This window comes from Candoia aspera, chromosome 2 (genome assembly GCF_035149785.1).
Source record: "Candoia aspera isolate rCanAsp1 chromosome 2, rCanAsp1.hap2, whole genome shotgun sequence".
NCBI classification, from domain to species: domain Eukaryota; kingdom Metazoa; phylum Chordata; class Lepidosauria; order Squamata; family Boidae; genus Candoia; species Candoia aspera.
Window position 1 is genome coordinate 235,673,927 of NC_086154.1, and position 25,796 is coordinate 235,699,722.

General features: G+C 38.9%; 1 protein-coding gene across 1 annotated transcript in view; it reads left to right on the top strand.

Moving 5' to 3' along the window:
- Window positions 1-11,120: 11,120 nt before the first annotated feature.
- Window positions 11,121-25,796, top strand: part of THBS4 (thrombospondin 4) — a 42,331-nt gene continuing 27,655 nt past the window's right edge. The window contains exons 1-4 of the mRNA XM_063295572.1: window positions 11,121-11,374; window positions 13,526-13,729; window positions 22,918-23,165; window positions 24,267-24,372. Of these exons, the coding sequence (XP_063151642.1) occupies window positions 11,293-11,374; window positions 13,526-13,729; window positions 22,918-23,165; window positions 24,267-24,372 (640 nt within the window). The 5' untranslated portion in view covers window positions 11,121-11,292. The remainder of the gene's footprint in view (window positions 11,375-13,525; window positions 13,730-22,917; window positions 23,166-24,266; window positions 24,373-25,796) is intronic.

The window sequence follows — 25,796 nt, forward strand, 5'->3', positions numbered from 1 at the left end:
GATGGGAGCAGCGAGTTCGTGTTTGAATCTCTTTGCTGCCATCTAGTTGTCGCCTGACTCTTAGTTCCCAAAAATCGGGTAGTGCTCAAATATGTTGGACTTCATCTTCCCTTCTCCCCAGCCACCTTCCCCTTTTGGGGAATGATGGGGGTTCAAGTCCAACCCACGTGAAAGTTAATCCTTGGGGAAAGCTGCTCTTGCAGTTCTCCAAGCAACAAAGGCAAACCGCTGGCACAGTTGATATTGCTGTGCTAAAAACTTTTGCTTAGCTTTCAGGAGCGTCATTTTTGACAAATTCATATTTCACATGCAAAACAGTGTTAGTGAAATGGAGCGCAACTTTGTAGCATGCATAAATTTGCAAGGTACTTCCAGTTAGATCTTCTCAGAGTTATGTGTAAACTCCCTTGGCTGGAATTTCCTACAGGAGGAAGCTTCCTTGATAGAATTCAACAATGCTCAGCTCAATCATTAGGAACATTTTTTCAAAAAAAAAAATCCCACTGAATTTATTTATTCACTGTCCACTTATAGCTTCTCCGCAAGAAACAGCTCTGTAATCATCAGATGTTTCTTGATACTGTGAAAAAAATGTTGACATCATGGTATATGTCACTGAAGCAGAATTTCATGGTTTTACTGCAAGTATCATTATCTGGCTTTAAAGAACGTCACTGTTTATTATTAATTTATGCTCCCCCAAGAAGGCTAAGACAACAAATAAATGGCTATTTGTTAAGTTTATATCCTGCCTTTTCCCCAGGCACTGAAGTCAATATATACCACTTCCTCTTCCAGTTTTATCCTCAGATAGGTTAGACTGTGAGATAATGGCTGGTCCACTGAGTTTCCTTGGCTGAGGATGGACATGACACTGGGTCTTTCCAATGTCAGTGCAGTGCTTAAACATACAACATATTAGCTCTCCTTTCTCTTCCTCTCTCCCAATTTTTTCTTTACCAGAAATCTGTGGAATTCTTTACACAGAGAGATCATCACAAGGCCTATGGCTTTGCAGCTAAATGGGAAATGAACTTGGATTTTCAAAATTTGTAGATCATATCTCAACCTTTAAGCCATTATTTGTTTTAAATGTTCATTGTTTAAACATGGTTTGTTGATAAACAACACAATTTGGTTCACACATTATAAACTATAATGGCCTGGATTGTACAACTAAGCCAAAATCACACAAGCACATTATGAACCCAATTTTTTTTAATACCATTCCACAATCAAAAGTTCTGTGTGAACATGAAGTTTTGAAGACCCATTGTTTCAAAAAAGCAGTCCCTCAGAGAATATGTTCCGCAACTTCAAAAGAGAAGATTTGGGACAAAATATCTGGTACACCTGGGGATAGACAAAAAATAACAATTCTGAGGCACACATACAGCATTATTTGCAACATATTATATTGAGTTAGAAGTTTTACGGAGAGTTTATAGTCTTTGCAAAACGACTTAAAATATTTTGTGGTTTCAGTAAACCCCCTTTCCCAGAGCTATTTTTCAGTTTACTCCTTCTCTACCATGGATACTGCTTGGATACAATCCAAAAAACGACAGAATGATCTCAATTCGAATTCAGGGCAAGCCATCTAACACCACAGTGATCCAAATATATGCCCCAACCACAGATGCTGAAGAAGCTGAAGTAGAGCAGTTCTATGAGGATCTGCAGCACCTACTGGACGACACGCCTAAAAGAGATGTTATTTTCATCACAGGAGACGGGAATGCTAAGGTAGGCAGTCAAATGACACATGGAGTTACAGGTAAGTATGGCCTGGGAGAACAAAACGAAGCAGGACATAGGCTGATAGAATATTGCCAAGACAACTCACTCTGCATAACAAACACTCTCTTCCAACAACCTAAGAGACGGCTTTATACATGGACTTCACCAGATGGACAACACCGAAATCAGATTGACTACATCCTTTGCAGCCAAAGGTGGCGGACATCTGTACAGTCGGTAAAAACAAGACCTGGAGCTGACTGTAGTTCAGATCACGAACTTCTTCTTGCACAATTTAGGATCAGACTAAAGAGATTAGGGAAGACTCACAGATCAGCTAGATATGAGCTCACTAATATTCCTAAGGAATATGCAGTGGAGGTGAAGAATAGATTTAAGGGACTGGACTTAGTAGATACGGTCCCGGAAGAACTATGGACAGAAGTTCGCAGCATTGTTCAGGAGGCGGCAACAAAATACATCCCAAAGAAAGAAAAAACCAAGAAGGCAAAATGGCTGTCTGCTGAGACACTAGAAGTAGCCCAAGAAAGAAGGAAAGCAAAAGGCAACAGTGATAGGGGGAGGTATGCCCAATTAAATGCAAAATTCCAGAGGTTAGCCAGAAGAGATAAGGAATTATTTTTAAACAAGCAATGCACGGAAGTGGAAGAAGACAATAGAATAGGAAGGACAAGAGACCTCTTCCAGAAAATTAGAAACATGGGAGGTAAACTCCAGGCCAAAATGGGTATGATCAAAAACAAAGATGGCAAGGACCTAACAGAAGAAGAAGAGATCAAGAAAAGGTGGCAAGAATATACAGAAGGCCTGTATAGGAAGGATAACAATATCGGGGATAGCTTTGATGGTGTGGTCAGTGAGCTAGAACCAGACATCCTGAAGAGTGAGGTTGAGTGGGCCTTAAGAAGCATTGCTAATAACAAGGCAGCAGGAGACGACGGCATCCCAGCTGAACTGTTCAAAATCTTGCAAGATGATGCTGTCAAGGTAATGTATGCTATATGCCAGCAAATTTGGAAAACACAAGAATGGCCATCAGATTGGAAAAAATCAACTTATATCCCCATACCAAAAAAGGGGAACACTAAAGAATGTTCAAACTATCGAACAGTGGCACTCATTTCACATGCCAGTAAGGTAATGCTCAAGATCCTGCAAGGTAGACTTCAGCAGTTCATGGAGCGAGAATTGCCAGATGTACAAGCTGGGTTTAGAAAAGGCAGAGGAACTAGAGACCAAATTGCCAATATCCGCTGGATAATGGAAAAAGCCAGGGAGTTTCAGAAAAACATCTATTTCTGTTTTATTGACTATTCTAAAGCCTTTGACTGTGTGGACCATAACAAATTGTGGCAAATTCTTAGTGGTATGGGGATACCAAGTCATCTTGTATGCCTCCTGAAGAATCTGTATAACGACCAAGTAGCAACAGTAAGAACAGACCACGGAACAACGGACTGGTTTAAGATTGGGAAAGGAGTACGGCAGGGCTGTATACTCTCACCCTACCTATTCAACTTGTATGCAGAACACATCATGCGACAAGCTGGGCTTAAGGAATCCAAGGCTGGAGTTAAAATCTCTGGAAGAAACATTAACAATCTCAGATATGCAGATGATACCACTTTGATGGCTGAAAGTGAAGAGGAACTGAGGAGCCTTATGATGAAGGTGAAAGAAGAAAGTGCAAAAGCTGGCTTGCAGCTAAACCTCAAAAAAACCAAGATTATGGCAACCAGCTTGATTGGTAACTGGCAAATAGAAGGAGAAAATGTAGAAGCAGTGAAAGACTTTGTATTCCTAGGTGCGAAGATTACTGCAGATCCTGACTGCAGCCAGGAAATCAGAAGACGCTTAATCCTTGGGAGAAGAGCAATGACAAATCTCGATAAAATAGTTAAGAGCAGAGACATCACACTGACAACAAAGGTCCGCATAGTTCAAGCAATGGTGTTCCCCGTAGTAACATATGGCTGCAAGAGCTGGACCATAAGGAAGGCTGAGAGAAGGAAGATCAATGCTTTTGAACTGTGATGTTGGAGGAAAATTCTGAGAGTGCCTTGGACTGCAAGAAGATCAAACCAGTCCATCCTCCAGGAAATTAAGCCAGACTGCTCACTTGAGGGAATGATATTAAAGGCAAAACTGAAATACTTTGGCCACATAATGAGAAGACAGGACAGCCTGGAGAAGGTGCTGATGCTAGGGAGAGTGGAAGGCAAAAGGAAGAGGGGCTGACCAAGGGCAAGATGGATGGATGGTATTCTAGAGGTGACGGACTTGTCCCTGGGGGAGCTGGGGGTGTTGACGACCGATAGGAAGCTCTGGCGTGGGCTGGTCCATGAAGTCACGAAGAGTCGGAAGCAACTAAACGAATAAACAACAACAAACCATGGATACAGAAATTCACAACCTCAATAGTGAAGCAAGTAAAGAATACACAAAACCATTTGGCTGTTTTTCACATTTCTGATGAATTAAGAATGCACATGTTTAAGAATTACAAGTTAACCTTTGCATGTGTTTTTGTGGATCGTTTTTCACTGCACATCTGAAGATATACTGTAAGTGAGAAATTTCTAGTAAAGGGAATTAAATGAAGTGAAAGAATTATATGTCCATTAAAGCCACTGGACAGTGAAGTAATCATTTGGTAAGGCAATAAAAGAGATCTTATATCATAAGCAGATCAGTTAACACAATATCAGTGGTAACATGTCTATGTGTGTTGTCTATCTGGTTAAGTTAATGGGTAAATAAATAAAGTTATATATAAACACAGTTCTGTTATATAATAACCATTATTTCAAGTAAGCATGTAAATTATGCAAAGACATGAACAAGGTGACAGAATACCTTTGGGAAGACTGTTGTACAGAAAAGATTTCCCTCTGATAGCCCCAGCCTTATTGCCAAAGTAGGACACCTAGACAGAGGACTGATTTTTGGAGTTTCTCCAGAGACAAGACTCCTGATATTCTCAGTGTTACTTTCTGCTTTCAATATTCATGTTCTCTGCATTACATTCTAATAACTAACAACTAACTTGAAATTACAATTTTACATGTAATGGCCTATGGGAAAGGGATTTCTGAAAAAGGAATGATTTATTCCTAATGCTCATTGAAAGTTCCACATTTCTATACAAATGAAGATCTGTTTTTAAAATGTATAGATTGACAATTCAGAGATGCTTTCCTCCACACCTGCTTTTTTTCCCTCAATAGTAATATTCGTATTGAATAAAAACTTATGTGGGAACTCCTCAATAATTTGAGGAGTGCTAATTTACAGTACCTAAGTAGTAAGGAAAAGCTCTGCTAAAATCATCTTTACTTTCTTCCTAATGTCACCTTTCTATTTAACACTTTTTGACTTACCTCCTTGGTACTTCAGATTCAAATTCTACATTGTACATTTAGGAGGTACACCTCCACTCCTTTATTCAGGAATAAATCCTTTTAAACTCATCTGGGTATGTTAACTTGCTCTCTTATTTACATGTTTATTATTTTTATGCCTGCCTAAGACTCTGCTATCCCTTTGTTCTCCCATCTGCTATCCTCCTTTTCATCAAACATCTACATATTAATAATTTGAAATAATTGGTCATCACTAGTGTCCAAGAAGCCATCAGCTTCTATTTTTTCTTTTTCCTCAAAGAAATACTTTTTTAATGTTTGACTTTAACAACAAAAGTTTGATGTAAGGATTGACTAACTGATTCATTAGATGTGTAACTTTTCTTTCCTTCAGGAGTCAAAGAAACACACAGAGCAATCTTTCCTCCACTCTTTGCCCACAACAATAAATGGATAAATGGAGCTGAGAAGCAGCATTTGGCTCAAAGGCATCCAATGAGCTTCCACAGCTGAGGAACAGAATCTGGGCTTGAATCTGGGTTCTTCCTGGTCCTAGGCCAGCACCTTAACCAGGTTGCTAGACCAGCTTTTCAGAAAAATTACCCATATCACACTTTCTGATATTACAGTATATTTCAGAAATCAAATAGATGCATGCATACACATTTATTAGTATTACTAGAAGAAATAGAGTATGAGATAAGTTATAGATCTGGCACTCCATATATGGCTGACATAGCATCTGTCACTTTTGGCCTGGGTGGCTGGGACTACTGGAAGTTGTACTTTAACCACATCTGGAGGTTGCAAGCTCCTCACTTATGCTAGAGATTGACAGTGGAGAATGTTTTTATGGCCAGAGGCTGCACTGAAGATTTTCAAAGGTTGAGAAATGCAGATGAACAGGTAGCGATGAAAACTGGGATTTTCCATCCTTGGGGAAGATGTATTTATTTTAATAAATAATAATAAATAATAATAATTTTAAATTACCCATTTTATGGCTTGCATTACTGTTCTCTTGTTTTCTTACCTCAAAGGTAAATTTAGGCAACTCTAATGAAATTTTGTAGCATGGTCAGTAGAACATTCTTGGGCACAAGGATGTTCAGGTTGCCATAATGGTAACTCTATAACTATAAAGGCATAGGAACTCTACTACTTCTGTATTTGGTGTAACACCTAGCTCCTAAGTCACTATTTGCACTAAACAGTTGTAAGTGATATCATTTAAGAATAAAAGCCAAAGCAATAATACTCTTGCAGAATCAAAAAATCAGAGCTTATTTATGTGACCATCAAGCACACAGTAGTTAGAAAAAAGTAGTAGAGTTTATGTATGTTGGCTCCCAGACCATAGATTTTGGCACACTTCTGCACATACTAAAAAAAGAATAAGCAAAATTTAACATTTAATGCAGAAATTGAATCCTGAAGATGGTGGAGGCACACAACCAGCTCACCACAGTCTAGCAGCTGACATACAGACTTTTTCCCACAGTCCCTACCTATCCAGACAGGAGCTTCTAGGACCTGAAAAGATGCTGGCACTTGTAACAGTTCATTCCAGACTAGCTGAACCAGGGATAGGCAAAATGTTTTTTCTGTTAAGGACCATAAATGCATAATGATCTTCTGTTTTGGGACACAAACTGGGTGGTCCTACAGCAAGTAGTGAGTGGAGTCAAAACCCAAAGTATCTTGTGTCTGATGCTCACCTTTTTGCTCTTTGTGACATCCTGTTCCCTCTGCCCAGGAAAGAGGCAAGCAGCTCTTACCAGAGGTCTAAACTTGGCATAGGGGAATTGATATTAGGCCAAGGACTGCATGAAATTAACTGGAGAGCCGCAAATTGCCCACACCTGCCCTAGGCTGAAGCAATGGTTTGACTCAGCAGGAAGCAGCTTCATACGCCATGACTTCAACAATTCTACATAAACATGAAGTCACTATGATCTGTATCTCCTTACATTCATACAGATTAAATTAAGCTCCTTGGGATATGATCCAGAATAAGCAATTTGAGAATAACATGCCTGCTTTTCTCAGAACCATTTTTAAGAAAAGAAAAAGGGCCTTTTGTTCTATTCTAGGAATCAATTGTAGAACTTGTCTTAATCAATTACTCATTTCTCATAGCACTGAGATTTTCTTAAATAAATGCGACATACTCAGACCAATTTTCTGTGTGCCTAAGATGCAAACAAAAATGTGTGATTGTATAAAAGGAAGGGAAACAAACATTGTAAGGTTTGAGTTAAAACTCATACCTTAGCTCACAGGCAGAGGCTAAAGATTTAAAATGCAGTAAACTTTTCCTTGTGCAAAGTAACAGTCAAAGGTTTGTGTAGTGCAGGGTTTTCAAACTTTTTAAGCTGTGGAATCTATTAGTTTAAAAAAAAAACCTGATATATATAATATATCCTTAGTCTCTTGAGAATCTCCATCAAGTTCTGAGACACACAGTTTGAAAAACTCTGTTCTAATGTCCAGCCATGAAACCTCTGAAAGCAGCTCATTCCTCTTTTAGCCTTAAACACCTTTTGGAATCTTATACATAACCTAACCCTACTATTGACCACCAATATAGTACATGTTAACACAAATCAGTTCAATGGCAACAATCCAGTTATATGGAACAAAGCAATAATGAGGATTTAAGAGCAGCAAAAACATAAACAATACCTGAAACAAAGACTAGCAGTGCTAGCCAACTTCAACCAAAGTATTTTTGGAAAGTTCATTGAGATAACGGAACTTCTACAAATGTGCGTGGATTTAAATATGTTCCTCACGCTAATAACTACAGTAACAGCAATATATGTTCCGTTTTGGCAGTTTCTTAACTTAGGGGATTAAAGTGTCAAGAATTTACCTTTATAAAATGAAATACTAGACATTAGGGCTGTGCACACTTCCAAAACCAGTTGAAAGAAGTGCTTCAGACTTCACATAACCACAGCACCTCTGCCATAAATTAAAGTAGCCCAACTTTTTAAAGACTTCTGTGCTCTAAGAAACCCACTCTTTACAGTTAATGTGACTCTTAAAGTAGGGATGCTGTTTTTTTTCAGGCTCAATCAAAACCCTGAAAGATAGTCAAGGTAGGTAAATGAACTAGAAATAGATGCTACGCTTGCACTTGTCCAAGATACAAAACACTGTTTCCAAATCATTTTGAAACAGACAGACTTCATGCTGACTGCATATGGCTGCACTCTAATTAGTATACATAAAAGGAATACCTAAAAGTTACAAAATGACATTAAAGTACACTGAGATAACAAGTTCTTTATAAGCCATCTATGAATTGAGATATTTGCTGTTTCCTATTTTTTACCATAATTATATGACAGCATAAATATAAATTTATAAGTAGATCTTATTCTCACACCAGTCTCAAAGTACTAACAGCTTAGTATGTACAATATTATTTTCTGGATTCCTTATAGGCCAGGGTGGTAGGGTGGTGGTCTCCTCCTCCTCCTCCCTTGCCTTCCTGGTGGTGTTGTCCAATCAATGAAATCACAGATATTCATTCCATATAAGTCATTACTTATAACTAAGTCTAAGTAGGCCTGCTATAATCCTTCAAAATGTTTAATTCTTGTTTTTTTCCTTTTAAACAAACTACAAAAAACGTAACAGTCATAGCAACTTAAAGGAGACAAAAATATACAATTAGCAAATTAATCTTGTAGTGTAACATAACTATTAATAAATAGGGTGTTTTGTTGTTAGGGTTTTTTTGGGGGAAGAGGGTGCTTTCGAGTCAGTCTTGACTGCTGGTGATTGCCTGGACAAGTCTCTGCAGTTTTCTTGGCAAGGTTTTTGAGAAGTGGTTTGCCATTGCCTCCTTCCTAGGGCTGAGAGAGAATGTCTGGCCCAAGGTCACCCAGCTGGCTTCATGCCTAAAGCAGGATTAGAACTCTGAGTCTCTCAGTTTCTAGCCTGGTGCCTTAACTGCCACACCAATCCATGCAATCTAATAAATATGAACAGTCTACTACTAAGCAATAAGGTTAGAGTTGGGCCAATTAGAACAATGTGAAGTTTTCACTCTAATTTTCTACTTATTTCCTTCCATACAAAGTTAATGCAGGGAGGCTACGACCAAAAAGATTCATGTAGAATATTCACCCCAGCCAAATAGTCACAGCATACTCCAGCAAACTTAGAATGCATTAGAATAGATAGGAAAGTAATACAGCCTCCAGATAGGCTTTTTGCTAAACAGAGTGTTTTTGATTTTGCCATCCACCCTCATTCTCTTAATCTACATGGAATAGCAGCACCAACATCTTACACCTGCAAGTGGAAACAAGAACTCCTTCAAAAAGCACACTTGGTTGATGAATGCCCAAACCTCCCAAGAAGGATGTACCAGTTTATTCAGGGAAAATCAAGATTTGCAGACAAAGAAGCAGAGTATCCTTTGAGTTGAGCTCAAATCCAACTGACTACCCATAGTTTTCTTAGCAACAATATAGAAGTGATTTGCCGTTGCCTTCTTCTGAGTTTTTTTTTTAAATTTCTCAGTTTACCTTGGATTTCCTGGTTGTCTCCTATGCAAATCCTAACTAGGCTTGACTTACCTTAGTGGATTTGAGATCAGCCAAAGGGGCAAAGGAAAAGCCCACAAACCCTCAAAAAGCCAAAGGATTGTGCTCATTAGCCACAAAATTTAGAATGATAGCTGGGAGAAAAAACAGGAAAAATGAATGAGAATGGAACATTCTCCTTGTAGGAAATGATTGGCTGGAATTCTGAATAGGCAGAGAATGGATAACCTACAGCATTTTCTAGCAGGTTGCACTTGCATATCTGTACATTAAACTCAATTAGAAACCTTCCTTAAAACTTAGATACTGTTGCTCTGATGATGTGGCTAATGATCCCGCTAAACAAGAGGAAATAGCATCTCATAGCTGTGGGCCACACACATTTAATTAATTCCAAACTCCAAAAAGCTCTTACAAAGCCATAATTATTGGATAATGTTTGAATTCTGCTGTTTATCATATGCATCCTGCCCTCAGTCTCACTATAAAACATTAAACAGGAACCAAGTTGTGAACGAAAATTCAAGCCCGTTAGCATTTCATGAAAACTACATGGATGGTTTCTATAAATGCTCGATGTTATTGTCATGTGAGAAAAGACAGTGATGGATTTCTAGTTGTATTTTCAGAGAGAAATAACAGACCTCAACCCACACACACACATCACCCAAAGGTGCAGAGCAGACAATAATAGACTCACGCTTATAAACACACAAAATAAACTCCAACGAGAATTAAAAACTAATAAACCCAATCCCACAATCATCTGCATATTTAAGAAATAAATGAATGGGACTCTCTCCAAGATATCTTTGCATAGGGTTGCACCATAAAGAATGAGAATTCCATCTCACAGTCCAACCAGATTATTCAAAATCTGGCACCGAACATCCTGCCTGTAGATTGCAAATTATAAAAGACATGGCACTGCTTTAGAACAATACAAGAATGAAAGAAAAACAACACCTTTAATGCAGTCTGATCTAATCCAAACACAGGTCGATTTGGTCTACTACACATTGTTTATGGTATCTATCCATCCATCTGTTCCTGTCCTGCCACCCTCCAGATGTGCATGTCTTCCAGAAATGGGAATCAAAGCCATTACATGTGGAGAGCACCAAGTTGGGGCAACGGCTGATAAGCATCATGTTTTAATGGAGTTTTAAAACCAGCAACAACAACAAGGTAAAATCATCATCCCTTCTCTGTCAGCTTTGTAATGTATTCACGGTAAGATTAGGGGCAGTTTCATCCTTCATTTGACTCGCACATCTTGATGATCCAGAGGTCGATCTTCCAGATCCCGCCTGGAGATTCTTCCAGTTTCTGGCGGCGGAAGCGCACGAGCTGGCCACTGGAGCCCAGCCTCGGACCCTTTTGCTAAATCGATTCTCCAGCTCTTGCCGGGGTGGGGGCTGCTGCCGGTCGAGGAGGGAGGGGCCTGGCATCAGGTGGCTTCCCCCCTCCGCCCCTCTCTTAAGGGGGGAAGCGGGGGCTTCGCCTCCCCGTCCCGCGCACGTGCAGGCAGAGGCAAGCGGAGCGCCAAGGGGACCGAAGCAGCTGCGCCGGCAAGCGGGCTCTCGGCGGGCCTGGAGGCGGGCGGGATGAGGACGGGTGCTTTCCTTCTCCTGCTGCAGACCCTGCTGCGCTTTTCTCCCGCCCTTCGTGCTCAGCTCGCCCCTCAAGGTATGGCGGTCCCTCTGGGAGACTCGAGGGACGGGGGAAGAGAGGCGGGAAAAAAGTTTTCTTCTTTTTCCCCTCGTTGCTACAGCTGCGTTTTGGGAGAGGGAAGGGTGAGGCGGAGAGGCTGCCCGGCCGTGGAGTTACGCCCAGGTGGACTCCTGAGTGCCTGCTTGTCCAGAGCAGGCAGTTGGATGGGAAATACAGGGCAGCTACAAGATCCTCAGAAAAAGGGCTAAGTGACTTTCCCCTTCCTTCCTTCCTTCCTTCCTCTCTGGTCTGCCCTGCAGTGGAAATGTGGAAGAATTCTAATTTAGAGATCGCCGGTGCCAAAGATTCTGTTTTTCAAAAAGTACACCGTGGGAAAGGGGGATTCAAATTGCGATGTTACAGAAATTTCATTTTCGAATTCAGATTTGGATACCTTCTTAGCTTTTCTCTTACAGCATTTTTTAAAAGAATACTCTTAAAACAAATACGGTAAATAATCCTTTCAGCAGGCTTTTTGATCTCTGGTCTTTGGGTATGGGGAACAAATTTCATTGTTTCTTGTGAACAGTCTGGCTCTTTGAGATAGACCCACACACTTGTTTGTCTTTTGGCAATCTCTGCTTCTTCCTCCCTCTTTTTGTTAATGGCTGACAACGTTAACAAAATTATATTTTAAAGAGCTCGAGCTCCTACAAAGATGTCCTATATGAACACCATTGGCATAAATAATGTTGTGTTTCTCTGATTCCAAGCAGTGTGTTTAGGTTATTGCTAAAAAAAATTAAAAGATTTATGTTATTACACAGTCTTGTGCAAGGGTACATCCTATGTAGAAACTGACTTAATGGAACTTAATCCCACTAAGTATCCTGTGCAAAGCAGTGCTAGAAAAAATAATTATCTATTAATGAAAACCCTTATTAATCACAATGTGATGTTCTCCTGGGTAAGTGTAAAGAGGATTGCTTATCCCAAATTTATTTGTTTATTCAAAATCATACCCTGCCATCTGTTGTAAAAAAACCACAAAGCAAGTAATGATACCTCACTTAGCTAGAACTGCAAAGCAATAAAAAAGTCAAATAGAATGATGTGGCAAAAAACCCACAAAACCCAACATGCCAAAAGATGAACAAAATTTAAGAGTAGAAATAGAAACAGGGACAAAACCATATAGGGTTCAACGAAATATATTTCACATTTTCTGAAAGGCTACTTAAGAAAATCAGTATTTCCAGTGCCAGAAATTATATAGAATCTTGAGCCTGTTGGAAAAGTTCTCACTGCTTCTTCCAGACATCACCTAAAAGGAGGAAATATATTGCAAAAATAGAGAGAAAAGAATGGCAAAAATGGATAAAGATTTGCTTGTACTAATGTATAGGCAGAGCTCTAAAGTACTATAACATAACTTGAAATCTAATATATTTCCCATTAGTGAGCAAGACTGACCAAATGATTTATGGGTCTGCTTAGTCTGCGGCTGATGAAGTGGAAGGACAATTCCAAGTCCTCATTTCTCTTCATCTTTAATTGGGTATTCCTTCAAATAGAAGGTGCCTTTTGGAGGACTGTATTCTGTAAAGGTGGACAAATGGTCACCAAGTGGAGGAAGTCTTATCAAGTCAACTGAGAAAGTTCAGCTTTGGGTAAAATCTGATGATCCTCCTTGAGAGAAAATGACCAGAGTCCTCTATTAGTGATGAGGAGTTTTTGAAAGATATTTATTAAATCGTTGAAATGTTCTCATGTTGTTTCTTAATAAGAGCCAGTGGAATTTATTTTTGGAGAAAGAACAGTTTGAAATAAACTTGGGCATGATCCAGTGAAATTTTGTAGGTGCATTAAAAATAAAAGTACAAATCTTTCTCCAAATGTTGTGACCAAATTATGTTTAATGGGAAAGAAGGGGAAAATGATTAAATATATAACTAGAATGTAGGCATCTTTAACTATATTTTATTTTATTTACATGTAAGAGTGGCCTTGAGGCCAGAAAAGTTTAGTTGCAAGTCAGGGGTGGCCATATGCATCTGTGTGTCTGTGAAATAAGTCAAGATGACACATGCAATTGCATGATTTAAGCCCTTTTTTGATGTATCACATGCAGGCTCTCCTTGGAAATTGTAATCACCAACTCTTAAACTCCTTTTTCTCTCTTTACAGTATTGGATCTCCTCTCTACACCCAACCATAAACTAGTAAAGACCTACTTACAGCAGACATTGGCTGATCCTACTTTCAATGAAATATATGTGCTCTCAACATTCAAACTGCAACCAAAAAGTACAGCCCTTATATTTGGGTTATACTCCTCCAATGAAAACAAGAAATATTTTGAGTTCATAGTAATGGGGCGAGTAAATAAAGGTAAGTTGTATGCAATGAAAACACTACGTACTTTATATCTGCTAACTGATTTGAGACACATTCTACAAATGTAGGATACAGCCTTGCAAGAAGGTTTCCGGCAAGAAGACTCATATGGTTACCCTGTATTTCTGGGTGGCTCTTGTTGAATCAATTAATGCAATTCATTTAAACTCAAATGTTCTGTGACGGGGCTAAGTGCCAGGTTTTCTATTCTTCTCAGTCTTACACTTATATTAATTCTGCAAGCCTGCTTGTTTAAACTGAGACTGAAATAGTAATTAGCCTAACATCACTTCTGCAGGGCCGCAACTAGGGGGGGGGCAACCGGGGCATGTGCCCTGGGCACTGCGCTGGGGGGGTGCCAAAATGAGCACTGGGGGGACACCAAAATGGGCGCGGAATCCATATTTGCCCCGGTGACGCAGACCTTAATTGCGGCCCTGCACTTCTGAGATTGTTCTTTTCATTCATATGTTAGCGTCCCAGACCTGGGAAAATGGGGAGGGAAAAAAAGTGTTTTATTCCCAAAGTAGTCTGAGGAAAATGAAAGAAAATAATTTGGCTATCTGAGGTCTGGTTCATTTTGTTAGCTTCTTAGAGCTTTTCTTAATTCTTTCAGATTTGTTGACATTCTTCTTGAATTGTGATAACAGTAGGGGTTACTGCAATACTGCTGAAGAAATGTTAACAGGACTAAGATTAGAAAACATGTGAACACAGTTCTTTTTCCTATTTTTTTAAATTGTTCACCGTGGTACTTGTTGCTTTTCACTTTCCAGGAAATGTGAGCATTAGCTTATGGCAAAATCCTGTTTCTGTATTTTGCATGATCTTCATCAGCATTCATTCCTTCAGTAAGGAAATGGGTATTATCTTCTCTTTGTCAGCCAAGATATCTCAAACAGGACAGTATATAAGTGAAAAGCTTTTTTCTACTTACTTTCTTTTCTCCTTGGAAAATCCTGTTTCTAATTACTGAAGAATTTGACAGATACACAAACATGCTGAATTCTGCATATGAAAGAAATTGGTTTAGTTGACTGAAGCTAAACATTCCAGTTGCAGATGTCTTATAAAATCAGACACTTGAGCAAGAAGGTGCTTGCCTGAGCCGAATGTAGTTTAGAGCTACAGCAGAGATCTGAAACATTAGAACTGCTCTACTGGATCAGACAAGGCCCATCTTAGTCTAGCAGTTTGTTGTCAACCTGATGCTCCCAGGTTGCTTACAAGCAGGAGATAGAGAGATACCCCTCTGTCACCACTGTTCCCTGTAACTGGCATTTGGAGGCACACTACCACCAGATGTAACACTGAGTCATCAAGATCAGTAGCCCTCGATAGACTCGATCTCCTCCTCTTTTAAAGCCATCCAAGTCAGTAGCCATCACCACATCCTATGGTAACTAATTCCACAGTTAATTGTGTGCTTTGTGAATAAGTAATTTCTTGTATGTGTCTATGTCACAATATGGTAAATTCTTGAATGTACAGCATGAAAAAAGCACAAAGTTGATATCAAGAGGAAAAGTGAATGGGGAATGTGCATGAACTTTCTAATTAATATTGCAATCAAGCTGACTACTTCATTTGATTGTAGTTAAATCCATCCCGCAACATTTAATAGATTAGTTAATTTTTAAAAAATGATTGGTGAGATGTATTTACAGTGCTGCCTTACATATCCACATATTTAGAAGTAAGCCTCATTGAAGTAAATAGGCCTTGATCAGAGTTATGGGTATGGAAATTGCAATCTTCACTGGGAATTAGATGCAGCTCACTTAGTCTGTATCTATCCTATTCTTTTTAATGCAAAGTAGTAAAAAATGCAAGTGTGAAGCACTGTTTTTAAAGAGGCCTTTTCTCTCAAGCAGAGGGAATGCCATTACTAGGATGATGCTTGCTTTAATGAGTTGGACATACATCATATAAAACTAAAGTATGGATAGTTTTTTTTTTTTGCTTGAGCTTTGTAACCAGCCCCTGAAATTTTGGCATATGAGGAAGAGTAAATTTGAAGGGAAAAAAAACAGCTTGGGATTAACATCTTTGTATTGAATGGGTATATGCAGGTGTTTTGGTATGAAACAAAAGTGTAGGCATGTCTATGATGGAATAAAGAATATGTGTGTGAATTGTGTAGATCACTAGTGTGCTGTTTCTTCAAAATACAAACATATGACTCAAAAACTGGAATTTTAGAGTGGTATGGAAGGTGTGTTTTAAATGTCTTGAATTAGTCCTGTTCTGACTTTTGCTTAAAAAAAATATAAGAAAATGTTTAATCCATCTGAGCCAAATTAAAATAAGCATACAATATATAAAATATTGTATGCTTATTTTAATTATATATAATTATATATTAAATTATATTATATTATTAACATTTAATTAATGTAATTATATATTAATATAATGTATTGTTACAAGTACAGATGGTGAGCAGGAGCGGGCCCCTATCCAGGGGGGAAAACGCATGCATAGTTTAGAAGCTTTGAACTGTCCTTCAAAGAAACTCAGAGCAGACCTGCCTTGAGTTTTGGGGTTTATCTGTCTGGGTTTCCCACGCTCCTTCAGTTTGGTAGGATTTTCTGTCTACTATAACAGTTAATAAATACTAGAGACTAATTTCTTGTCTCAGCATAGTTTTTTGCTTAAGTCAGGACATTAAGATATTATAATTATATATTAAATTATTTAATTATATATAAAATATATAAATATAAAAAGATCACTGGCGATGGTGACTGCAGCCATGAAATTAAAAGATGCTTGGTCCTTGGGAGGAAAGCTATGGTAAACCTAGACAGCATCTTAAAAAGCAGAGACATCACCTTGCCGACAAAAGTCCATATAATCAAAACTATGGTTTTCCTAGTAATAATGTATGGCTGTGAGAGTTGGACCATAAGGAACGCTGAGCGCTGAAGAACTGATGCTTTTGAACTGTGGTGCTGTAGAAGAATCTTAAAGAGTCCCTTGAACTGCAAGGAGGTCAAATCAGTCAATCCTACAGAAAATCAACCCTGACTGCTCATTGGAAGGACAGATACTGATGCTGAAGCTCAAATACTTTGGCCAGCTAATGCGAAGAAGGGACTCACTGGAAAAGACCCTGATGCTAGGAAAGACTGAAGGCAAAAGGAGAAGGGGACAGCAGAGGACAAGATGGTTAGATAGCATCACCGATGCAATGAATGTGAATTTGAGTAAACTCCAGGAGACAGTGGAGGACAGGAAGGCCTGGTGTGCTATGGTCCATGGGGTCACGAAGAGTCAGACACAACTTAATGACTGAACAACAACAAATATAAAATAAACTTCAGAACAGCTATATGGATCTATTTCATTCAGTGGTGATAATGAAACAAATATCCATTTCATGGAAAATGAGAAGATGTTGCAACTCAGGTGACCTACTCAGGTTTTGAAAGATGTGAGAACAGATTTAAAGCTATTAATTGAAGGTATTAAAATAAAAAGGCCAGGCTAACATTTAAATTTTGTAGCCATCATAGCTGTCTTGACAATTGCATGTAGACTCATTTCATTGAGGCACCAGGCTGCTTTTGGAACTTAAATGTCCCTTACCACTGCAGTTGCTGGAATTTAGGTATAGAACAACATTTTTAGTTTTGGCTGGATTTTTCAGTGGTTGATACTATGGCATTCTTTCAGTTTGCCTCATAAAGATGTGATTGGAGGAACGCGTTTCCAATCCTCCTCTGTCTTTTTTTGGTTGTGTCTGAGGCTTTTCAATAGACTGTTTTCTATAGTCCAGGTTTCTCTTCCAGGGAAAGGTTTGGCACTATAACTTGCTTTCTATGCTTATTTTCTTTCAGCCTTGAATTTGCCTCCCGCTTCTCTGTATATAGTGTACCCTGAAAGCATTTCTAGGAGTCTTTTGATCTACAGCTTGCCTGGCTGACTTCCTTGTCTCTTTTTCTATGAATTTCACTTTCTATTATCTCCTTTGAGATTTTTCTTCTTTCTGGTTCTTTTTCTAGCTTGAACTACACCCAATTCATTTTTCTACTTGTATCTTCCTGTCCACTGTTTATTTCCTCATGGCTTCTTTCTCTTCTGGCCTCTCTCCTTTAGTCTTTTCCCTTCCTCTTTCATTCCCTCTTCTATTTCACATCTTCTAATTTGTCTCTGTCCACCTAACCCCCCCCCCTCCATATATTTCCCACATCATTTATATGTCTTGATACTTTCCAGTTTCCTGGCTTTAGTCAAACACAGATATGATGTGGTCTGGCTTCAGAGAGTGGTGAAAATGCAGCACCTGCTTCTAAAGTCTGTGAAAACATTTACAGGATCCCTTGGGAAGTCATGATCTCTTTTAATCACAGAACAAAGAAGAACCAAAAACCTGGGAATATTACTGATCTGCTTTAGATCCTCAGACTCTGAGATTTAACAAGGATTCAGTGAAGACACCTCAATGCTTTTGATCTACTTTAACATTGGAGGAAAGCTTCTTTGATGTCTTTGTTTGATCAGAATGGAAGTCCTTCTCAGAGTAGAGTCAGCTCAGCTCAAACACAAAGCCTTGGCCGTTTGGTCATGGGGATGGATACATTTTGTTTCCTGAACTATTCAGCATATACCTTGAATTATGTGGTTATTCATTATTTTTAGAGTGTGTTGTTACCAGGTGTGTCCATGGGGGAGGTGTCAAAAAAGTTAAGATGGTAGCCATGACTGATCAAAGCCCTTGGGCACTACACATGTAAAAGGGACAGGGCTTTGATTGTGCAGTTGTAGCCATTATCTTGACTTCTTTTAGCATTCCCTCCTCCCTCAACATCCCTGGTTATCAACCATACAAATTTTTCTAGACTGGATTATTTTAATCAGCTCTACATGGGACTATCTTTGAAGAGTCTTTTGAATCTTCAGTTGATCTAAAAGCTGGTAGTGAAGATATTAGTGGGTGTTTACTTAAGAAATGATTTTCTACCTGCTTTGAAATAGATGCACTGGCTACCAATCAAATACGCTTCAGTCATCTTGAGTGCAAGATAACTCATATTGCCTGTTTTCATACCAGCCTACCCATTTTTAAAAATCAGGTGTCCTGATTATGAGAGAGACCTGTTTGATCAGAAAGAGAAACAACTTTTTAGTAATCATGTTCAGAGGACTGATGAGGAGAGCATGCTTGAGGCTAAACTAGCATTTGCTTTTAATTTAAACTCTTTATTAGAATAAAAAATAGATAAATCATTGCAAAAAATCCATAACAAAAATATTTTAAAAGAATAATAAATAAGGAACTTTAGCAATATAATCTGAAAACTAAATATCACTTTAGAATCTGTCTTTCAGACAGATGATTTGGGGAAAAGATCTCATTAATCATAAAAGGAAAAAAGCAGAGCAGAACATACTTTTATAAATGTATATTGGCTATTTTTATATTGGTAAACAATTTTTATTTCTGTCTGCCTTTGTTTTCTTAGATCAATAATTTTTTATGCAGTGTCTTAACAGTTTCCCAAGCATATTTGTTATATCATTGATATTTTTATGGAATGTTAATACATTTTATAACTAACAAAAGTGCTGTAAACTATTTCAGATTATGTAAGCACCAGAAGGGTGGTGGAGATAGACAGACAAATAGATTTCAAAATATTGATAAAATTATTATTTTTTAATAAGTAAATCTTGGAGTTCTGCTGCTTTAAGCAAGCAAATGTTTTAACAGCATAAAACAGATTTTATTTATTTATTTATTTCTCACATTTTTTCACTGCCCATCTCGCCAAGCGACTATTCCAGAGACTTCATACTTTGAAAATAATTTTGATCTACACATCAAAATAAATCTTATAGCTCTTCAGTCTTTTCTACCTTGTTGCATTTTCTTTGCTTAAAAAAGAGGAAGAAGAAGTGGTGGGAATATACAAAAAGTTAAAGATGGCAGATGCTAACCTTTATGTCCCATAAAGTTTATGAGATAAGGTAATTGTGCAATAAAGCTTCGTCTAGAATTTCTTTTAGAATTTGTCAGCCCTTTTTTAAAATTAAAATTAAAATTTAATTTATGCCATAGGTTCTGAATAAGCAGTCTGTACCTGGAAAAGGCAGTCTACATGAACACAACTACAAAAGAGTTGCAGGAGAGGTTTTTTGTTTCTTCTGGCCAGTCTGGAAAATTTCCTTTCCTTTTTATGTATGAACTGGATGTTTTAAATGAATGTAAATAAAGCAGAACTTGCTTATAATCTGATCTGCTTGACTTTGATACAGCATTCTTCTATAAGAAGATGTTGATTTCTCTCTTTTAAAAGAATGCTTGAGAAGGCAGAAAGCTGTTAGTGATTTATTTCATTGCTCATTTGACTAATAAAGGAAAACAGTGGTTGGGGAATGCGTTGCTGTTACACCTGCATAGAGTTATGAACTAATGAAGCTGACTATGGATAATGCTCTCATACTGATAAGGAATTTACCCACATAACCCTAAGAATAGGGTGTGTTACCTACTATAGTCATTGAGGGTAACATCACTGGACTGTGTCTTTGTTGTCATAGTGAAATCTGTAGACATGTTCCATTCAAAATACAGCAGATTTTGTACATTGTTAAAAATACATTGATCTAAGTGGAGTAGTTTAAACGTGTAACTGACTGAGAAATGCAATTTGTCTTAAGGTTCTCATTTCATTTTCTTCAGATCGTAAAGGGTGACTGGGTTAAAAAAAAAAAGCATATTATCAGTGTTCTCCATAAATGAAGCAAATAATCACAGAAGCATCTGTGTATCTAAAGACCCCCTTCTGGGGTAGGCAGTAATCTCTGCAGATGATTCTACATCTGCTCTCCCCATCACCACCTGCAGTTCTCTCTGAGACAAAACAATTCACCTTTAAAAACTGTCTCCTACAAATGGTGTGACCTCACTTAACCACAGTGCTTTGAAACCCATTCAACTATCTGATGGGATCTCTGGTATCTTCCGTTTTGTACAAAGGACACTGTTTTCCAGAAACAGAACAGGGACTTTTGGGTTTTCCACAATGAAGGCAACTTCACTGTCTATTGGCCCCAGTAATTCAAACTTTTTTTTTTTTGGTAGCACAAGGGGACAGAAACACAGATGTTTTAAATATAATTATGCCTTTGGTCCTAGACAGCATTTCCCTCCAGCTCTCTCCAAAAACAAGATTCCTCCCCCTCAGATGAGCCTTGATCTTCCATCCAATCTTGCTGCCTTTAGGCTATCCAGTCTCCCAGTCCCTTGCCAACTCTGGGCTCTTCTACCCTTTTCTGTTTTTTTCTTACTCGCTGATTCTCTGCATTTATTCAGTCCTGTTCCAGTTCCAGTTAGGTATGCAGGAGACCAGCCAGATTCAAAGCCCAGTGTTTGTTCATCTAAGTTCCCAATGCAGTGAGAGGGAAAAAAGCTTCTTCTGTTCATTTGTTGAACAATGAACAGAATTACGGCCCCATCATGCCCCAAGTGGCTATAAAGAATCTAAACTCCAAGCAAGCTGAGAAGCAGTTTTGCCCAAAACTCCCATCTCTGCTTAACACAGTCCTGAAGTCATTTCACCCTGCCTACCCTGCCTGTTTTGTTCGTTTAAAAAATAAAAATAAGAGAAGTTCAATGTATTTAATTTATCTTCTTTGGCTCAAAATTACATGGGTACTTTGAATTTTCAGAATTAACCTTAATTTTGAGGAATAAAGTGCAGGTTTGATGTACTGACTCTCATATCATACCTAGTTTGGTCCTAAGGAGCTAGATTTGGACTAACATGAAAAGGAGAAAACAGATTAATATAGTATTGTGTACTTAGAATGGCCAAGAGACAAAGTTATCTGAATGTTCTTCCCCAGGCACTAAAATATATTAAGCAAATCATTACCTCTATTTCTACTTCTACTTCTATTTCTATTTCTATAGAGCTAATTAGGAAATAGAAATTAGATTTGGGGGATTAGGCCAAGGCTATCCAGTGACTCTTTGACTTCAGATTCAAGTCCAATACTCTGGTTACAAGGTCACACTACTGTTTCCTTATCCATATCTAAGAGAATACTGATTTCTGGATTCATTCATGCTAAGACAAAAGGTGGTTTCTTTGGTGTTGCACAAACTCATTCTGGTTTATTAAATAAAATGTCATAGTTTACTACAGTGTGTGGAGCAGACCTGAGTCAGCCTTTCCTGTGTTAGATCCTCTAGAAACATTGAATTATTTTATAGGAGGGCTTTAGGTTGGAAGATAGCTGTATTGGATGCTGTATTTAGGTCATCCATCTGGACAATAAACAAAGGAATATTCTATCTATCAATCATCTATCTATTGATCTATCTCATCTGTCTATCATATTTATATGGCCGCCCATTTATATGGTTGCCCAGACATGACTCTGGGCAGCATACAAACAGACCATAAAAAACAATTTTAAAAACTTACAAAAAGTACAAAAATTAATATTATTATGAAAAGGCAAAGAGAGAGTGTCAGATTATGAACGATGGAGCCACCTCATCAGATCACCATTCCCTTGCGACCCCCAGGCCTGTTGACACAATCAGGTTTTAAGGGACTTCTTGAAGGTCAGCAAAGATGGGGCCAATCTCACCTTGGGAGGGAGTGCCATGGCAGAAAAGGCTTGTCTCTTTGGTCCTCTCAAACGTAACTCCTTAGCAGACAGAACCTGCAACATACCTCTTCTACTGGACCTGAAGATGTAATCGGGAAGAGGCGATCCCTCAATAACCCGGCCCCATGCCATGAAGGGCTTTAAAGGTCAGAACCAGCACCTTGCATTGGAGCCAGAAGCAAACTGGCAACCCATGCAGCTCACGGAGCAGAGGTCCAACATGTGCCACTCTAGGAGCACTCATAATGTCCCCCGCCCCAAATTCTGTACCAGCTGAAGCTTCTGGATATTCCTCAAGGGCAGCCCCATGTAGAGCTCATTACAGTAGTCTACCTGGGAGGTGACCAGGGCATGATATATGTAAATGTAGACATGGATATGCATATGGATGAGTTGTAAAGTCAGGTGAAGGGCAGTATTTTGCAACAGAAGTTTTACCTAAGAACGGCTGAGTAGGCAAAGGATTGCTATAATTTTCTTCTCAAAAAGACTGAGATTTCTGCCATACATTGTGAATGTTATTCTCATTTTCCAATGATGTTATTTTCTGTTAGTTTCTCTTCGATATTTGAGGAATGATGGGAAATTAAATGCTGTGATCTTCACCAATGTGCCTTTGGCTGATGGAAAGCCCCATACAGTCCTTCTCCGGTTAAGTGGAGTGCAGCACGGCAACACTAAAGCTGAATTGTATGTGGACTGCGTGCAGGTGGATTCTGTTCAAGTTTTGCCTAAAATCTTTTCTGGACTGCCGCAAAGCTCAGATTCCATAGAATTACGAACACTCCAGAAGAAAGCACAGGTGAGCACCGAAGGAGAAAAACAAAATCTTCACGTAGACTAGGGAAGAGCTTGTGGCCCATGGGCTAATGTACTCCCTGACACATATTTGCATGCCTGGAATCTCCCAACATTCATCACTAAAGTATGGTAGCAAGATTGGTAGTATGATTTTCAGAGTTTTTATTTTAATAAAGCAAAGACTAACACAGATGTGTGAAGCCTCCTCTATCTTAGCATGCTTATTTTGCTTTAAAAGAGACTTTATCAATCCCTCCCAAACATTAATAATGGAATAGAATTTCAGCCTGGTCCTCCTGTGAAGTTGCTGCATTGCTGCCATGTCCTCTACAGCCCACAGTGCCCTTTCATCCCAACTAAGGGAGAACAGTTCACATCCTAACCCCAAACCTTGGCCTATGCTTTGTGCAGATACGCTGCTCTTCTGCCCCAACTATTGTGGGACAGCATGTGTTCCGACCATGCTCACGGCACATGTGATAGGATGGACAGAGTGTCCAGGCAAGAAGATGGAATCCACCAGAAGGTCAACTCCCTTGGCATAATTCTTGAGTGAGGTCTTTACAAGGATCATTTCCTCTCATAACGAGAGCTCTGTTGTGCTGCCTGCTTCTTTCCTGTTTCGTTTCCACAGGAGAACAATAATCATAATATGTATGCATACAACATGCAGAATGGTGCATTTGATCTTGTTGCCTTGTTTTCTCATGGCAAGTACCTATATAGACAGACATATGCTGTCTGCATGAGAGGCAGAAATAACAGCTGTATGGTTTCCCCATACTGTATGGAGATTATGTGAAAGAATTTTACCTGTTTGTGAAGTTACTGAACTTCTAGGCTGGATGTTTTCCCCTGGCATGGAAATATCTGCTGATATACCATTTCTGAAACTATCAGTGTAGACCTAACCTGTCCTTTCAGGGAGAAGCAGTGGTTTCTGAAGGAAAAATTAGGCTGGTTCATATGTTCAGTGCCCGTATTCATTGCATATACTGTACTGCATGTCAGTAGGCAGAAGGGCAAGGTATAAATCAAAACAAAATCAAGGCAATAAAACCATCCTTCCATTGCCCCCTCCCCACCTATCTTTATTGTCCAGGAGACTTTGGATGACTTGAAGCTGATCGTGAGGGGGTCCTTGTCCGAAGTGGCAAGTTTACAAGATTGTTTTCTCCCACAGATTGAACCACCAGTTCAGTATTCAGGTAACTTTGACATATCTACTGTGGGTAGATTAAATAACCCTGCACGAAACTGTTACTTAAAGCCTAATGCAGAAAAATATTCCTGACATTTTTTAATAGACTACCAAGTGGGAACCCCAGCCTGACTCACTCTTAAGATAATATTCTATAATCAGCCAGTAGAATTTCCATGCAGAGTCTGCCCTTATATTCTCCTGTTGGCCTTACAGTTTTCTTTCCCTTCTTGGTCTTAGACTGTATTGCTGTATTTTTTTCTACCTATATACACTAGGAACAGTCAGGCATATGGTGCAAGACCAAACAACATTTAGTTCTGTTATACATAGGGTCACCATGAGTCATAAACGACTCGATGGCAACTAACAACAACCTATATACCTATATACACTACCCTACCTACCTTTCTACCTATATAACTTTCTACTTACCTCCATAGAGTTTATATGGGGCCCAGTGGCACTCTTGGAAATAAAGATGTTGCTAAGGTTAATGCTAACTTCCCACTTAATGGAACAGAAAATTCAGATGGTTTGGACTGGACAGTCTGTGGAACAGCAAGGGAGAGCTCTTGGTCTTCCTTTGCTCTAAGGTCTGTTGCTGTTCCAGGGGCATCTACAGGAGGGTTCAAAATCTGCAAGATGATGGGGATGATGCACTCCTTGTGGATGTGCATGTACAAGAGGGGAGGATCTTGAACTGTATTGCTGTCCCCTCCAACCTGAAAATTTTGATATGCCCTACAGACACCTCTTTCTAGCCTTGGTTAGTTGTCATATATTTGTCATAATGATTTATCATTGTATCTTTGATAATTGTATCACTCTTTAGCCAAAACCTGGCTTCCAGAGTAGCTTACAAATATCCATGATCAGACATTCCTTGTCCTGAGGATTACAATCTTAAGACATGACACACAAGGAAAAGCAAACAGAACAGAAATTTTTAAAAAAGTGTAGACTCCAGTTCTAAAGTTGTAGTTCTTGTCATGATGAACTGGGATTTTACTCCATCTGATTTGTAGCTATTGGCTGGATGAGAGTTGGGGTGTCCCAAAGCAAGTATGCTTTCAGCAGGGTTTATTTGATTTATTTCTCTTTTGAGTCGGTTGGATGGTATCCCTACAGTAGGTGACAGTTGAGGAACAGCGAGAGGCAATTGTTATCTCAACAAGGACAATGGAACAAGTGGACATGTGGAAAAAGCAGCACTTAGCAGTTGCTGATTTTTCTGGCACCTATCTGATGTTTATTTGTTGACATTTAGCCAAGAGAAGGCACTCCCACCAACCTCATCATTGGTGGATCATTTTTAAGAAGGTAGCTGCATCAAAGAATGTCCTCAGAAACAACAAGGGAGGGAGGGGTGCTTCATACAGCTATACTTTTATCTGGCGCTCCAATCCGTCTGTTCACCATATGTTGAAT